This window comes from Tachysurus vachellii, chromosome 7 (assembly GCF_030014155.1).
Source record: "Tachysurus vachellii isolate PV-2020 chromosome 7, HZAU_Pvac_v1, whole genome shotgun sequence".
NCBI classification, from domain to species: Eukaryota; Metazoa; Chordata; class Actinopteri; order Siluriformes; family Bagridae; genus Tachysurus; species Tachysurus vachellii.
Window position 1 is genome coordinate 6,912,261 of NC_083466.1, and position 17,527 is coordinate 6,929,787.

The 17,527-nt window shown below is 41.3% G+C and overlaps 1 protein-coding gene across 3 annotated transcripts in view; it reads right to left on the reverse strand.

The window, feature by feature from the left end:
• Nucleotides 1–17,527, reverse strand: part of astn1 (astrotactin 1) — a 244,587-nt gene that overhangs the window by 108,047 nt on the left and 119,013 nt on the right. For all 3 annotated transcript variants that reach the window (XM_060873956.1, XM_060873957.1, XM_060873955.1), the window contains 2 exons: nt 14,412–14,549; nt 8,167–8,317 (listed from right to left, as the gene is read on the reverse strand). In XM_060873956.1, the coding sequence (XP_060729939.1) occupies nt 8,167–8,317; nt 14,412–14,549 (289 nt within the window). The remainder of the gene's footprint in view (nt 1–8,166; nt 8,318–14,411; nt 14,550–17,527) is intronic.

Sequence of the window (17,527 nt, forward strand, 5' to 3'; positions counted from 1 at the left end):
CTTCAGCAGGGAAAGAGAAGCTAGTCATAGTTGATGGGAAGATGGATGGAGCCAAATACAGGGCAATCTTAGATGAAAACCTGTTAGAGTCTGCAAAAGACTTGAGACTAGGGCGGAGGTTCACCTTCCAGCAAGACAATGACCCTAATCATACAGCCAGAGCTACAATGGAGTGGTTTAGATCAAAAGCATATTCATGTGTTAGAATGGCCCAGTCAAAGTCCAGACCTAAATCCAATTGAGAATCTGTGGCAAGACTTTAAAATCGCTGTTCACAGACGCTCGCCATACAATCTGACCGAGCTTGAGCTATTTTGCATAGAAGAATGGGCAAAAATTTAACTCTCTAGACGTGCAGAGCTGGTAGAGACATACCCCAAAAGACCTGCAGCTGTAATTGCAGTGAAAGGTGGTTCTACAAAGTATTGACTCAGTGGGGCTGAATACAAATGCACGCCACCCTTTTTTCATTCATTCATTCATTTTCTACCGCTTATCCGAACTACCTCGGGTCACGGGGAACCTGTGCTCAGGCGTCATTGGGCATCAAGGCAGGATACACCCTGGACGGAGTGTCAACCCATCGCAGGGCACACACACACTCTCATTCACTCACGCCATCACACACTACGGACAATTTTCCAGAGATGCCAATTAACCTACCATGAATGTCTTTGGACCGGGGGAGGAAACCGGAGTACCCGGAGGAAACCCCCGAGGCACGGGGAGAACATGCAAACTCCACACACACAAGGCAGAGGCTGGAATCGAACCCCCAACCCTGGAGGTGTGAGGCGAACGTGCTAACCACCAAGCCACCGTGCCCCCTACCCTTTTTTCAGATATTTATTAATAAATTTAGACACCATTTATCATTTTGCTTCCACTTCACAATTATGTGCCACTTTGTGTTGGTCTATCACATAAAATCCCAATAAAATACATTTTTGTTTGTGGTTGAAAAAGTGGGTATGAATACTTTTGCAAGGCACTGTATTTCCTTGAATTCACCTCCCCTTAATTTCTGTTCAGTGTAATGACATAATGTACACATTACCCTGCTCACACATGCACTGGCTTGCCTACTCATTAACCTTACCTATTACCTTAACCGTACTAATTAACTCAGTTGTCTTGTATTTTTTATTATTGCATTTTTGATTTTCATATTTATATTTTGTTTGTAAAAGGAAGAATAGCAACATCATTTTACTGTAAAACTGTTGATAGCTAGTAGCCACAATAAGTGCACTACCTTATGTATTTATGGTAAGCGCTTTGTACTTATTATAAGCTACTTTGTCCCTAAGTCTTAGATCCTGATAATTATCATTTAAAATCGTTTTCCATTTTCTCTCAGGTAACAAAAGCAAACGTCACCGGTTTTAACATTAGTGCTTCATTAAATCCCCACTAGTGTTTTCTAAATTATTTATCCAATGCCCATGTGCTATAAAGCAGCCATGTGGGCACCTTTCAAATAAATTCCCACTACATTAATACATTGCAGGAGTGAAATGTATTAATCATTTATAACACCCTATTTCACAGTAATACTTAGCGGCTCTAGGCTGTCACCCAGGCCGAAGCCACATGAAACACTAAACTCTTAGTAAAGATGCTAACATAATTAGCTGTGCTTCAGATGGAGCACAAATATATTCTACAAATTGCACACAACAGACAGCGTCTCACAGGATCCACGAAATACAGGTGTGTAATATAGTTACATATATTAGATATCTCCCACAATATCAGAACTAATTACATTGTGTTTGCATCAGTAGACGCCACTGGCCAAGTGGTGTTTAGAGAAGAAACGTTCTGGGCAAGACAAGCTAATATAATTGGCTCCTAATAAAAGCTTTAGATTAATATAGAAAAGTTCTATAACCAGTTTATAAAACAGAATTCATGCAGAGGTGCATAACCTGCCATGCCAATCATAACAGTGACACATGAGTCCTGGATGATATAGCGTTGAATGACGAGATAATCAAATAATTTCCATGTGCAAACACTAAGTTCTCAAATATCAGTATATAATATGACTGTTATGAATCTCTTCCTTGTGCTAAACACTGTGAGCCGAGCCGCACAGCGCGTGTAGCAGTCCGCAGCGCTACGCCTCTTATGTCAGCTTCGTCTCGTGTTTTTGTGTTTGCTTTGTTTACGACACCATGTCTGTTTTCATGTGAACGTGAAAGTGACCTGACATACGGCTAAGTATGGTGACCCATACTCAGAACCCATCCAAAGTGCACACACACAGCAGTGAACACATACACACCGTGAACACACACATCGTGAACACACACACACCGTGAACACACACACACCGTGAACACACACACACACCCGGAGCAGTGGGCAGCCATTTATGCTGCGCTGCCCGGGGAGAAGTTGGGGGCGTTCGGTGCCTTGCTCAAGGGCACCTCAGTCGTGGCCGGCCCGAGACTCGAACCCATAACCTTAGGGTTAGTGGTCAGACTCTCCAACCATTAGGCCACGACTTCCCCAATCTTGTCTCTTTACCTGTATTGATGCAGCCATAATTAATCTCAGCTGATTTCAGTTTCTGTTCCAATTTATGTATGTATTTAAACTTGTGTGTGTGTTGTCTGAGAACATGCGCTATGCTTTAGCCTTTTGTTCTTTATTACCATGCTGTAAATGCACTATGCTTTAGCCTTTTGTTCTTTATTACCAAGCTGTGTCTCTGTGTTTGTTTATCCTGGGTTTATCTTCGTCTTGTTTGTGGACCACTGTGTCTAGCCATGCCCTTGATTCCACAGTATGATGGTTGCCTGATCTTGCACCTGTTTTTGACTCTGTTTCTTCCTGTCGTTTTTGGGTCCATCTGCCTGCAGAAATAAAATCTCACCTGCGCTTGTGTCCTCATAGGCCGTATTTTTGATCATGAACCATTTTATTAAAAGTTCATGATATAAAATTAAATGTTCATTAAAACAATTATCACTAATATATTTGTAAACATTTTTGAATAATATTAATATGCATGAGCTGAACCACAGCTTGTAACGCTCTTCTTGTATTTGAAGTTCGTCCAGATTTTGTCTATCTATGTGCACATCGTGGTTAACTCCATCCTCCCGAGAGTCTAATCAAACAACCATCACACAATCAAGTGCTGGTCTAACATCCTTTCCAAAATCAATCAAGCAACAGGATACAGAGCATTTGTTGTGCATGTGCATTGTTATGTGCAAAATTATTTATTTATTTGGAATTTATCTGAATCTTTGTGAATTTTTTTTTTTTAAATTTCACAACATGAGCGCTGCTCATCTTCTGAGAGTGATGTAGGAATATGCAAAACAAAACATCCTAATGGGCAGAAAACATTGATGACAGAAACCTTACTACCTCAAGCCCAGATTGCGCTGACTGATGAGGTAAGAAGAACGTCATCATTTCTTTTAATGGTAGGTCTATCATTAGAGGATCTTATATACATATTATCTGGCATGTAGAACATGTTATTTCACAGTCCATTGTAGAATTTGGCCAAGATTTCATTCAGAGTAAACAAATAATATCTTTCAAGACAGCAGGACATTGTAACTATAACACACGCTTCCTCTGAGACACATGAAGTCAGACTCAGCATCGTTTCACGTCAGATTAAAGCTCTAACTCTGACCTCACAGACACAGGACTGGATAGTGCTCTGACGGACACATGAGAAAGTAATTTCATCTCTCCGACTCAGACAACACTGGACAGATTTGTGTTCTTGGACTCCAAGTTACAAATGGCCAGAGGTCTTAATAAATGTGTGTTTCATTTACCTTTTCTAAAAGTTTAGGATAGAAATAGGTGAATTATATTTCACATGTGTCAGTCAGAGCAACACTTTCCAGTCCAGTGTCTGTGAAGTCAGATAAAGGGAAGAGGGCATTGAACATGAGCTGCCTACTGGGAAATGCAGGATTGCTAAAAAATTGAAGGAGACTCAACAGTGCTTGTTCCTCAAAATTCAGAACAACATGAACAACAAGCCATCAAGTTTGAAGTGGCTGATGTGCAGGTCAATGACATTCTAACCCTCAGTTATGCTGATGGTCATGTAATTGAACGTGAAAACTCTTAACACAGGCCAAATAAGCCTGTTACTTCATGCTAAATGGAGCTACATAATGCCTGCCCAGTTTAATGGGCTTCTGGGATAATGATTTTTCCCTCCCTTGAGCAGCAGGTTAGTAGCCTTCACCTGCCTGGCAAGAACAAAATGAAGTGGTTTAATGCCTTCTCCTAAATCTGCCCTCATGATCTGTTTGAAAGAAAGATATTAATAGCATTAGCTAGTACAAGATTATTTCATTATGAAGAAAAGTGGAGAGAAAATTACCATCATTTTGCTGTTGAATGGTAAATGTTGTTCACCAAGCTTTTTACTCACTCACTCATTTTCTCACTCGCTTATCCAAACTACCTCGGGGAGCCTGTGCCTATCTCAGGCGTCATTGGGCATCAAGGCAGGATACACCCTGGACGGAGTGCCAACCCATCGCAGAGCACACACACACTCTCATTCACTCACACACTACGGACAATTTTTCCAATCAACCTACCATGCATGTCTTTGGACCGGAGGAGGAAACCGGAGTACCCGGAAGAAACCCCAGAGGCACGGGGAGAACATGCAAACTCCACACACACAAGGCGGAGGTGGGAATCGAACCTCCAACCCTTGAGGTGTGAGGCGAACGTGCTAACCACTAAGCCACCGTGCCCCCCCAAGCTTTTTAATTTATGTCAAATAAACCACACACACACACATGCACACACACACACACACACGCATGGATGGAAATGTGATCAGAATCAGAAGCTGTGACTGATTAGATATCTAACTTATATATAATATTATGGTCTTTTCTTTGGTGTTCTAGTGAGTTAGAAATCCTGCCAGAAAGGCCATCTGGTTGGGACATTGAGAGTAGAGCGAGTGGGAGGTTTTTACTTTCATGTGGGTGTGAATGAGTGGTCAGACATGAAGATCACAGGACAAAGAAAGGCCATCTACATTATACAAATGTGCTGTGCTGGGCAATGCATTCACAGCATGCTGAGGAACTGTCTGGTCAGGCTCACGGTGGTATAAACAATGCGCCTAATTTATATTTGGAAAATAGAACTAGCTAAGAAAATAGTGTTAGAAATATATTGAGAGATTGCAAAAACGCTGGTGCGAAGAAAAACCAAAGGAAGAGAGTCTTTTCAAGTTGAGACAAATCTTGCAGTAGAAACTAAGTGCAGTGAACACAGTGCAAGAAAAAGTCAATCTAAATGAGACAGCAAGAAAATCCAGCATCTTTGCCTCATTTTCTGGCTAATGATCCTTCAAAAGAATAAACTTTAAAATAATAATAATAATAATAATAATAATAATAATAATAATAATAATAATAATAATAGTGATAAAATAAAAATCACTTTAATAAAAGTGATTGGGAGGACCGCCCCCCCCGACCTGAACTCGAGTGGTGTTCTGTTATTGGACTTCTGTGCTAGTCACAGTTTGTCCATAACGAACACCATGTTCAAGCATAAGGGTGTCCATCAGTACACATGGTACCAGGACACCCTAGGTCGGAGGTCGATGATCGACTTTGTGGTTGTTTCATCTGACCTCCGGCCGTATGTCTTGGACACTCGGGTGAAGAGAGGGGCGGAGCTGTCAACTGATCACCACCTGGTGGTGAGTTGGATCCGATGGCGGGGGAGGAAGTTGGACAGACTTGGCAGACCCAAACGTACTGTGAGGGTCTGCTGGGAACGTTTGATAGAGTCTCCAGTCAGAGAGAACTTCAACTCCCACCTCCGGCAGAGCTTCAACCAGATCCCGAGGGAGGTTGGAGACATTGAGTCCGAGTGGACCATGTTCTCCGCCTCCATTGTCGACGCAGCCACTCGGAGCTGTGGCCGTAAGGTCTCCGGTGCCTGTCGTGGCGGCAATCCCCGAACCCGGTGGTGGACCCCGGAAGTAAGGGATGCCGTCAAGCTGAAGAAGGAGTCCTATCGAGCCTGGTTGGCTCGGGGGACTCCGGAGGCAGCTGATAGGTACCGGAGGGCCAAGCGAGCTTCAGCCCGGGTGGTTGCGGAGGCAAAAACTCGGGTCTGGGAGGAGTTTGGTGAGGCCATGGAGAAGGACTATCGGTTGGCCTCGAAGAAATTCTGGCAAACCGTCCGGCGCCTCAGGAGGGGGAAGCAGTGCCCTGCTCACACTGTTTACAGTGGGAGTGGGAATCTGCTGACTTCGACTGGTGACATCCTCGGACGGTGGAAGGAGTACTTCGAGGTTCTCCTCAACCCCACCGACATGTCTTCCATTGAGGAAGCAGAGGCCAAGGGCTCGGTTGTGGACTCGTCGATCCCCCAAGCTGAGGTCACTGAGGTAGTTGAGAAGCTCCTCAGTGGCAAGGCACCGGGGGTGGATGAGATCCGCCCTGAGTACCTCAAGTCTCTGGATGTTGTGGGGCTGTCTTGGTTGACGCGCCTCTGCAACGTCGCATGGAGGCTGGGGACAGTGCCTCTGGACTGGCAGACTGGGGTGGTGGTCCCTCTGTTTAAGAAGGGGGACCGGAGGGTGTGTTCCAACTACAGGGGGATCACACTCCTCAGCCTCCCCGGAAAAGTCTATGCCAGGGTACTGGAGAGGAGAATTCGGCCGATAGTCGAACCTCGGATTCAGGAGGAACAATGCGGGTTTCGTCCCGGTCGTGGAACACTGGACCATCTCTATACCCTCGCCAGGTTGCTGGAGGGTTCATGGGAGTTTGCCCAACCAGTCCACATGTGCTTTGTGGATCTGGAGAAGGCATTCGACTGTGTCCCTCGTGGTGACCTGTGGGGGGTGCTCTGGGAGTATGGGGTCCGGGGCCCTCTGCTAAGGGCTGTCCGGTCCCTATATGACCGGAGCAGGAGTTTGGTTCGCATTGCCGGCAGTAAGTCAGACTTGTTCCCGGTGCATGTTGGACTCCGGCAGGGCTGCCCTTTGTCACCGGTCCTGTTCATTATCTATATGGACAGGATTTCTAGGCGCAGTCGGGGGCCGGAGGGAGTCCGGTTTGGGGACCACAGGATTTCGTCTATGCTTTTTGCAGACGATGTTGTCCTGTTGGCTTCCTCAAATCAGGACCTTCAGCGTGCACTGGGACGGTTTGCAGCCAAGTGTGAAGCGGCGGGGATGAGAATCAGCACCTCCAAGTCCGAGGCCATGGTTCTCAACCGGAAAAGGGTGGCTTGCCCCCTTCAGGTTGGTGGGGAGCTCCTGCCTCAGGTGGAGGAGTTTAAGTATCTTGGGGTCTTGTTCACGAGTGAGGGAAGGATAGGGCGGGAGATCGACAGGCGGATCGGTGCATCTTCTGCAGTGATGCGGTCGATGTACCGGTCTGTTGTGGTGAAGAAGGAGCTGAGCCGCAAGGCGAAGCTCTCTATTTACCAGTCGATCTACGTTCCTACCCTCACCTATGGTCATGAGCTTTGGGTCATGACCGAAAGGACAAGATCCCGGATACAGGCGGCCGAAATGAGTTTCCTCCGCAAGGTGGCTGGGCGCTCCCTTAGAGACAAGGTGAGGAGCTCGGTCACCCGGGAGGAGCTCAGAGTAGAGCCGCTGCTCCTCCACATCGAGAGGAGTCAGCTAAGGTGGCTCGGGCATCTGTTTCGGATGCCTCCTGGACGCCTCCCTGGGGAGGTGTTCCGGGCATGTCCAACCGGGAGGAGGCCCCGGGGAAGACCTAGGACACGCTGGAGGGACTATGTCTCTCGGCTGGCCTGGGAACGCCTCGGTATTCCCCCGGAAGAGCTGGAGGAAGTGTCTGGGGAGAAGGAAGTCTGGGCGTCCCTGCTTAGACTGCTGCCCCCGCGACCCGGCCCCGGATAAGCGGTTGAAAATGGATGGATGGATGGATAATAATAATAATAATAATAATAATAATAATAATAATAATAATAATAAAGCCAAAAGACCAGGAATTTGTGGCCTGGTCTGAAATCTTATTTTCAAACTTCTCTACATGCAACATGTTTTGAAGCCAGAGATCAAGTGCAGAGAAAGTAAAACTCCTATTATTGTAATGTATATAATACCAGTATATAATGACATACTGGATTTGAATAAAAGGACAGGATACGCACCACACAACCGGTGGAGTCCAACTTTCGGTCTGATATGCAGCGGAAGTTGCGGCTGCAGCCGCCGTTGTCCTTTGAGCAGTCTCGCACCGGACCAAAGGAGTCCAGCAAAACTTCCAGGCTGTCAAAGGACGAGGAGATCATCAGCTCCTCCCTGAAAAACATCAAAAACATGAGAGTACACACTATCAGTCACTATTAAATAAGTAAAATTAAGTAAATAACTACAAATCGACTACAGCTGCTGCTACCTTATACTGCAATGCCCTTTTAATAACACAGATTTTTTATGAGAAGGAAATTATTTCAGTAATGCACTGAGTGTAAGCGACAGTTGTGCATGAGCTCAAGCTGTAATGGTGATTTAACAACCTGGATTGAACATTTTTTTTTTTTTATACACACAAAGACAAAGAACCTGTTAGCTAACTTAACACATGAATAAAACTGTACTTATATTTGGTTTGTTTGCGGTTACATAAATCACATTCATGTAACTTACTGTAAATACTAAAAAACGTCTACGTATTCCTCTTGTGAATTAGGGACAACCCTGAGTATATAGGCGTGTTTGTTCTAGACCACTTCTCTGATATTACCGTTCACATTTTGGAACAACTAAATACACGTCACTCTTCACAGTTATCTGGCTAGTTGTTGCTAACAAAGAACTTTCAGGTGTCCATGATAGCTTGAGTTTAAAAATTATAAAATGCTGCTGCAGTGTGTTATTACCTAGCTGATTAGCTATACAGGAGGACAAACTACATCATTACAGTCATTAATCCTGGTAATTTCTGTCACAATAAATGTCCAGAGACATCCCCTGGTCATTTCCACAGTGTCATGTTCGATGAATTAATTAGGTAAATCAACCAAAGCAATCAAAACTGTATGGTGTAGTTTGAGTTGAGCAGATGCCTTATTCAGAGAGAAAAACCCTGACCATCTGAACCTGTTGCTGCAGCCTGAGCTGTACTGAATGGAAAATGGTGTGTGGTGTGTGTATGTGTATGTGTGTGTGGTGTGTGTGTGTGTGTGTGTGTGTGTGTGACTGATCATGCTAAAAGACTGAAATAACTGAATGGTGATGAGAATGTGAGGTGTGTGTGTGTGTGTGTGTGTGTATGTGTGTGTGTGTGTGTAGAATTGACGTTTGAAATTTGAAAAAGCAATAATCATGATGGGAAAACAGAAATGTGACCTTTTTATTGTCTGATCTGCATTGAGCTTAGTGAATGACTGCAGCACTGAGTAAGAGGGATGTGTTTGATAAATGGAGAGGATTTATGAGCATGCTGTGACAAATGGAGGAAAAAAACGGTCTGTGTTGTTTTGCAAATGCAATGCCCTCACTCACACGATGCTGAATGATAGTTCTGTACAAATGGGTTTGATGTTTCACTGTTATAATGATCACCACCTCACCCCAAACCACCCCATCTTTCTTTCTTTCTTTTTTTTTTCATTTTTTAATAAAAACATCTCTAGAAAGATAATACACAGCTAATACAACTGAGAGCATAAATACTGAAGCTAATTTACAAAAAAAATATTATTAATTCTTACATCAAACCTATAGGAAGCTTTATTAATGTTTATAGCTGAAGACAAATCATTACTGGTGTCTATAGCACTATCTTTATTTACTGAAAGACAGTTTAGATTGTGCACCACCATCCACTCAAACCCTAAGCAGAAAAAAAAAATCACACAGATTGGAGTAATGACCATTGACATAGATAAATGCATAATGCATAAAGAATGCATAATCCCACTTTCTCTTTTGTAATGAGACAAATCTACTGCAGTGAATGTTCCTTTCTGCAGGGCTCAAGAAAGACCACCGGTGGAAGCTTTTAAATGAGTTTTGTAATGCATAATACAAAATGCCCACTATTGGTACCTATTATCAAATACAAGAATCAATTAATTACACTTTACTAGCAATAAAATAAGCAGCAAATACAAGTCAGCTTCACGTCCACACATTTCTTCACATAAGTTCATCTGAAGGTAAAATAAAATGTAATTATGCATTGGAATCATTGGACAGTCCCACTAATCACACCCACAGGTTATGTCAAGGTTTCATTTTGTCTGTACATCTATCTTCAGTAACCACTTTATCTTGGTCAGAGTCCTTAAGGATCTCGAGTCTTTTCTCTGAACAATGGCTGCGGGGCAGGAATGCGCCCTGGACCGGCTCCAACGTGTTGGTGGATTTCAGGCTTTAAATATGTACAGAATATATTTGCATTCTGCTTCACTTAAAAGATTTTCTTTAAGGTTGTTTTCAGCATGAGTCAGAGCCTGTCCATTAAGACCTACAGTCTGGAGTCCAGTCAGCCACATCTGAAATAATCATCTTGCCTTTAACACTTAATCACAGAACCACTGACGCACATCCATATCCATCCACATAATATAATTTCTAAAGCTGTTTAACGAAATAATACAGCTCTGGACTTGACACAATACATCACATACTATATTTTACTTGAACTGGTGAAGAATGCTCTGTGTAGAGGTAGGAGTGAAGGTCAAAACTTTGGACATGGCCATCATAGCCTTTACATTTATGACATTTGGCAGACTCCCTTATCCAGAGCGACGTACAAAAGTTCTTTGAAGTCTCTATCAATGAATACATCAACACTGGTTAACTAGGTTACAGACTAGATACCATTAACCTAAAACTCTGTACATGGGTGTTTTTTTTTGGATTTTGGATCATCTGGAGAGGAAAATTGTGTTCAGTGGTAGTCCTGAGATGCAGTGAGTTGAAGTGATCCAGTCTTGAAATGACAAGATACTTTACAGGTACCTGAGCAGCCTGTTAGGATAAAAAATTCCGAATCCTTCTGATTTCTAGAGAAGAAACCGACATGAGCGTGTCACATTAGCAACATGCGAGGAAAAGGACAGCCAATTGTCCAGCCCCAAGGTTGAGAGCCCTGGTCGAAGGCGAGATCAGGTCGTTGTGGAGGAATACTGCAAGATCCTGACCTGGGGATGAATCAGCTGAGAGCCTTTATTCCAACTTACTGAGTAGTTTAAGATATTTAGTTTTGAAAGGTAATGCAGTTCATGTAGTCTCATTTTAGCCGTGTTTTTTTTCTTGATTATGCTTATGGATCTGTATCATCAGTTAATTCAAGACTTGTCATCAAGCTTCTATACTCAGACCTTAAATTAAACCATTGTACAAAGAACTTGTATTAAAATCTCTTTTTTTCTATTCCCTTTTAGTCAAAACCTGTCTGTCTGCTTGCCTTGTTCTGGATATACGCTAATAAAATCTTCACTTGCATCTCACTGGTTGCCTTTAATAAATTAAGCAAGTACTTCACTTTTCAAATGATTCAAATAATTATAATCATAAATCATTTATTTGCACATACAAATGAATGCAGTTGTCCAATAGCCAAATCGTCAGGCTTTCCATTCATAGTAGAGCAGCAGAGTACTCTGAGACACTGCTGAGCATATCAGAGACCAACTCTTTATACACTATTTATCCAGAGCCTGCTGTGTGTAACTAAGCTTCAGAACAACATGGGAGGATTGTGTGAATTACCGCAAGACATCATAGTGAACTCAAACCACCCGGCAGTGAGGCAATTTTCACTCAACTGCACCTCACTGTCTTAGGGCATATCACTACAGTGTCTGAGGAGTGCCTGGTCTGTCAAATTCACCTTTGGGACGCCAGTCGCTCTGCATGAGCAATGTACTGAAATCCAGAGGAATGTCATTTGCAGCCCTAAATCTGAGGAAACTTCAGCACATTCTAGCCCACGCAGCACTGATTTAGAGCTAGCGCAGTATACAGTATGTAACAGGACTGTGTTACAGAAGATTCAGAATTATTTTTCATAATTATTTATTATTATTATTATTATTATTATTATTATTATTTGTTTTTTATTTTGACAGGGGTTTGTTGAGAGCGATTTAGCTAATCTATGATGGTGTATGAGCTGTACAGGAGATTGGCGTCGGTGCCTAACGTGGATGGTATATTTATTGAAAAGTCAGACATTTTCTTTTATACACGTATTATGCTATATTCACATTAGCACTGGCATGTGTGTTCTCTAAATAACTATAAACCAATATTAAAACTGTATGTTCTGTGATTAACAGGCCAGGTAGGGCACAGCAAGCACTGCTGAGCCTTATGTCTGTTTATGTCTTTTACTACACAGGTATGTTAGTATGTATTTAAGAGTCCTTGTTTTTTATATAAAATAAATTATTTATTGAAGTCATGGAACTTGGTAATATTCTGTGTGTGCTGTGTGTGTGTGGTGTTTGGTGTGTGTGTGTGTGTGGTGTGTTTGGTGTGTGTGTGTGTGTGTGTGAGAGAGAGAGAGAGAGAGAGAGAGAGAGAGTGTGCATTGCATATCCAGTATACTAAGTACGATTTTCGTTGTTTTTGATGTGTGTGTGTGAGTGTGTTAGAAATAGTGTGTGTGTGTGTGTGTGTGTGTGTGTGTGTGTGTGTGTGAGAGAGAGAGAGTGTGTGTGATACATAACAGCAAATCAAATACTGAAGCTTAACAAGGCGTCTAGTCTACAGCATGTGGGCCACTCTAATTAAGATCAGGGAAAGATATTTGTTTGCTGCAGCCGTAAATAGCCATGAAGAGGATCGTTTCAGCTTTCCTTATAACAGTGACTACTGTTTTATTCCCTATAAGGTTAATCATAAATATGACAGACTTTTTAAAGTACCTCCTACTGGCATTTTTGTCATTAAGCCTTACACCTTCATGGCTCTTATTATAATGAGACCTACATACTAGTCTTTAGCTCATTTTGTCTCAAAATATTTTATTATAGAGTGATTTTAATTCTCTGCCACATTTATTTTCCAAAATAAATATCTGTTCTACTAATAGCACTCAAATAAAGATTTTTATGCTAGATTAAAAAACCTGAACTTCATCTAAGAATCAGTGAAATAAGACGAAAGCTAAATGAAAACCAGAAAATCTCCTGGCAAAGAGTAAATAATTTATAGTCATTTGGTTAGAGTGACATAAGTTCAGAATACTACTAGCACATGCCCCTGAAGTCTGAAAACAGTGTGAAAAATATCAATACAGCATTTAGTCATTACTTGGCAGTGCGTATTTCGCTTCTCTAATTGATTTTCTGATGAACTTGAATGATCCTTAATTCCCTCAGTTACTATTAGGTAAAACATCCAGAAGAAGACTGCAATAAAATTTTTCCATAAGGGTCCAGATCAATGTGGCCTTACAAAAACTCACTGCAGCTTTAATTAGTACAAGAGTGTTCATTTGTTGTTTTTTTTCTTTGCAATATATCAAATCATTACTGCATATTCAATATGATTACTAGCAGAAAAAGAAAAAACAATGCTACTGTAAGTCCAAATCAGTAAATGGTGCTATTTAAATAATATATCATATTTATAAAACAAAAAAAAAAAAAACACAAAAATACTAAACTAAACAAATATTACTTGTTCTTATTTTCATTTTACTGACAGTGAAATAATACATACTTAAATAAAATGGAAAAAAAAAAGACATTATGTAAAGGAGAAAAAAATCTGTTGGTTCTGTAAGTTTGGAACAAATCAATTTTTTTTCAGTGTGATTTTCTTTACAGCTCATGCAAAAAACAGAGCAAGCATGTGAACTTGGGTTTTGTGCATCTATTTCCAGGATTATATTCACTGTATGGAAAATGTTGCTGCTGGCACAAAGTTCCAAGAACACAACTGTACACAAACCAAGCTCTATGAAGATATGGTTTACCTAAGTTGGAGAGGAAGAAATCAAGAGTCCTGCACAGAGCCCTGACCTCAACCCCACTGCACACTCACTGTGCCCCAGGCCTTATTGCCTAACACCGCTGCCTGACCTCAATAATGCTCTCACGGCTGAATGGACAAATCCCCACAGCCATGCTTTCCAAATCTAGGGGAAAGCCTTTCTACAAGAGTGCATTATTATAGCAGCAAAGGGAGACTACACCTAGAATGGTAAGTTCAAAAAGCAAATATGGTGAAATTTCCTCAAACTTTTAGCTATATAATTATATATTGGGCATTAACAAAATTGCAAATGCACTGGTGTAAAAGCAAGAATCAGGGAAAGCCAGTAGGAGTGCTATAACATTTAACAAGTAAGAGTAAAAGGCTTAACTTTTCTCCTCACACTGTCCTATTCTACTTTGTTAAAAGTGAATAAAGTGTAAAAGTCTCCCACCTAACGTCTACCGCGTCTTCCATGACAGTCATATCTGTCTTACACTTGGCAGACGGGTTGATGGCCAGCTCAGCGGGTGGAATGACAAAGCTTTTACTCAGCGGCAGCCACATTCCTTCTCCCAGAGTGTATGTGAACCTGTAACAAAGAAAATACATATCAGATCGTGTGACAAAAATAGATTTATAATGTGTCTATAATTCAACACTGTCTTCCAGGTCAAACTGCCAAAATGATCTATCTACAAACAATCGATTGATAACAAACACAATGTATTTACATAGGGCCTTACTACAAGGATAATATAGCAAGGAATTTAAAATACAACTTGACTTTTATTATATGATTTATAATGCAGAAATTTCAGATAATAAACAAGTAAAATACAACAGCATCAGTAGATAATGGCAGCAATCAGCGTAAACATGAACACCCACACACGGGGGAAATTAATATCCGGTTACCATAGTTATTCCACATTGTTAAGCCTGCGTAATGCAGCATTAGGCATTGTGTCAGAAACAAACATTTGTGCTTTCACTATAATCATTTTCCTGAAATGTATTTTGTTCTACAGGTTATACTCACTCCCATCACTCATGTGATCACAGTTCACAGGGAGTAAAAAAAAATAAATAGTAAAAATCATTTCTACACTTATTTTTACTTTTTTGTAATACAATTTTGCACATATTTAAAAAAAATAACAGCTAAAATACATTACTTAAAATATGTATTTAAAATAAATACATTTTATACAACAGCTGATGTTGTATAATGGTATATTAATTATCTGGTTTAAAGCACAAACTTAATAAATCTTTAATAAGCTCAAAGAAAAAGGTAAAATAAACATATCACATATCACAGAGCACCTCTACACTGTGAGTCCACAGCAGCCAGACAGTGCTGTATAGTGTTTCTCAGACTACAGATTATACTGTATTGTGTATGCTCAGAAATACTACCACTGGAGTCAAACTGTCTGCAATACACCTGACTGTGTTTCACAAACAAAAGTCACTTTGTTACTGCTGCAAAATAATGTCTACAATATCTCGATGCAGCATCTTTATGTCAGGTGAACCCACTGGATGTGAATAAAATGTACAAATACTTAAACACCAAGACCAATGTTCTCAGCAGTTTCTGATTCTTAAGTCAGTTGGAACCTTTAGGAATAAGTATTGATTTGAAAGAATTTGAAAGAATGCATTATTTCAGATAGAGGTTTAAGTTTAACACTTAAAAGTTATAGAGTGTAACACTTGATTGCTTGAATTTTTCAAGCAATTTTTACTTCAATTTTTACTTCAATTTTTTGTTTTGTTTAAATTCATTTAGTTTTCTCATTAATCTACACTCAGTACCCAATAATGATAAAGTTAAAACAGAATTCTGGAAATGTTTGCAAATGTATGAAAAAGGAGTTATCATGTATAAACTGAATAATCACATTTCCAAATGTAGCTCCAGCGCCTCCCATTTCTCTTGATCAATGCTGAGAAGTTACTACACCTTGATTGGAGTCCATCTGTGGTAAATTAAATTGATTGGACATGATTTGGAAAGGATGGGGGCACGGTGGCTTAGTGGTTAGCACGTTCGCCTCACACCTCCAGGGTTGGGGGTTCGATTCCCTGCTCCGCCTTGTGTGTGTGGAGTTTGCATGTTCCCCCCGTGCTCCCCGTGCCTTGGGGGTTTCCTCCGTACTCCGTACTCCGGTTTCCTCCCCCGGTCCAAAGACATTCATGGTAGGTTGATTGGCATCTCTGGAAAATTGTCTGTAGTGTGTGAGTGCGTGAGTGAATGAGAGTGTGTGTGTGTGCCCTGCGATGGGTTGGCACTCCTCTCCTGCCTTGATGCCCGATGACGCCTGAGATAGGCACAGGCTCCCCATGACCCGAGGTAGTTCGGATAAACGGTAGAAAATGAATGAATGAATGAATGAATGAATGATTTGGAAAGGCACACAACTCTTTAGAGAAGGCCTCACAGCTGACAATGTATATCAGAGAAAACAAAAAGCCACTAGGTCAAAGAAACTGGTTGCAGAGCTCAGAGACAGGATTTTTACAAGGCAAAGAACTGGGGAATGGGAAGGCTTGAAGAGTTCCAAGAGCACAGCAGCCTCCATAATTCTTAAATGGAAGAAGTTTGGCACAATCAGGGCTGTTCCAAGAGCTGGTCACCTGGTCAAAGTGAGCAAACAGAGAAGAGCCTTAGTAAGAGAAGTGACCAAGAACCCTATGGTCACTCTGACTGAGCTGCAGAGATCCTATGTGGAGATGGGTTTCAGATTCAGAAGGACAACCATCACTGCAGCCCTCCTCTGATCTGATTTGGCAGAGTGGCAGGCTGTGGGGTGTTTTCAGCAGCAGGGAATAGAAGACTGGTCAGAGCTGAGGGAAAGTTAAACAGAGTGAAATACAGAGATATTTTAATAAAAAGCTGTTCCACAGAGCTCAGGACCTCAGGCTGGGCCGAAGGTTCATAACATGAACACAACGCTAAGCACACAGCCAAGACAACATAAGAGTGGATTAAGAACAAATCCATGAATGTCCTAGACTTGAACCCTGTTGAAAATCTCTGGAGAGACCTGAAAATGGCTGTCCATCAAAGATCCCCATCCAATCTGACCAAAATTGAGAGAATTTGCAAGGAAAAATGCAAATACCCAAAGAGACTCAAGGCTGTGATTGCTGCCAAAGGAAAAGGTGCTTCAACTAAGTACTGAGTAAAGGGTCTGAATACTTATTTAAATGTGACATTTCAGTTTTTTCTTTTTTTTTAATTGTAAAATTCTTTTAAAGTGTTGACTAATTAAAAAAATTGAATCTGAACAGTTGTAGTATCAGGCAACAAGATAACAAAAAAGAAAAACAAATAAAAAACTACATATATACTACATATATACATATATTGTGTGTGTATGTAAATGTCACTGTCAACTTTACTCCCTCATTATACTACTACTACTGCTACTACTACTACTGCTACTACTACTACTGCTACTACTGCTACTACTACTGCTACTACTACTACTACTACTACTACTACTCTACTACTATTGCTACTACTACTACTATTGTTACTACTACTATTGTTACTGC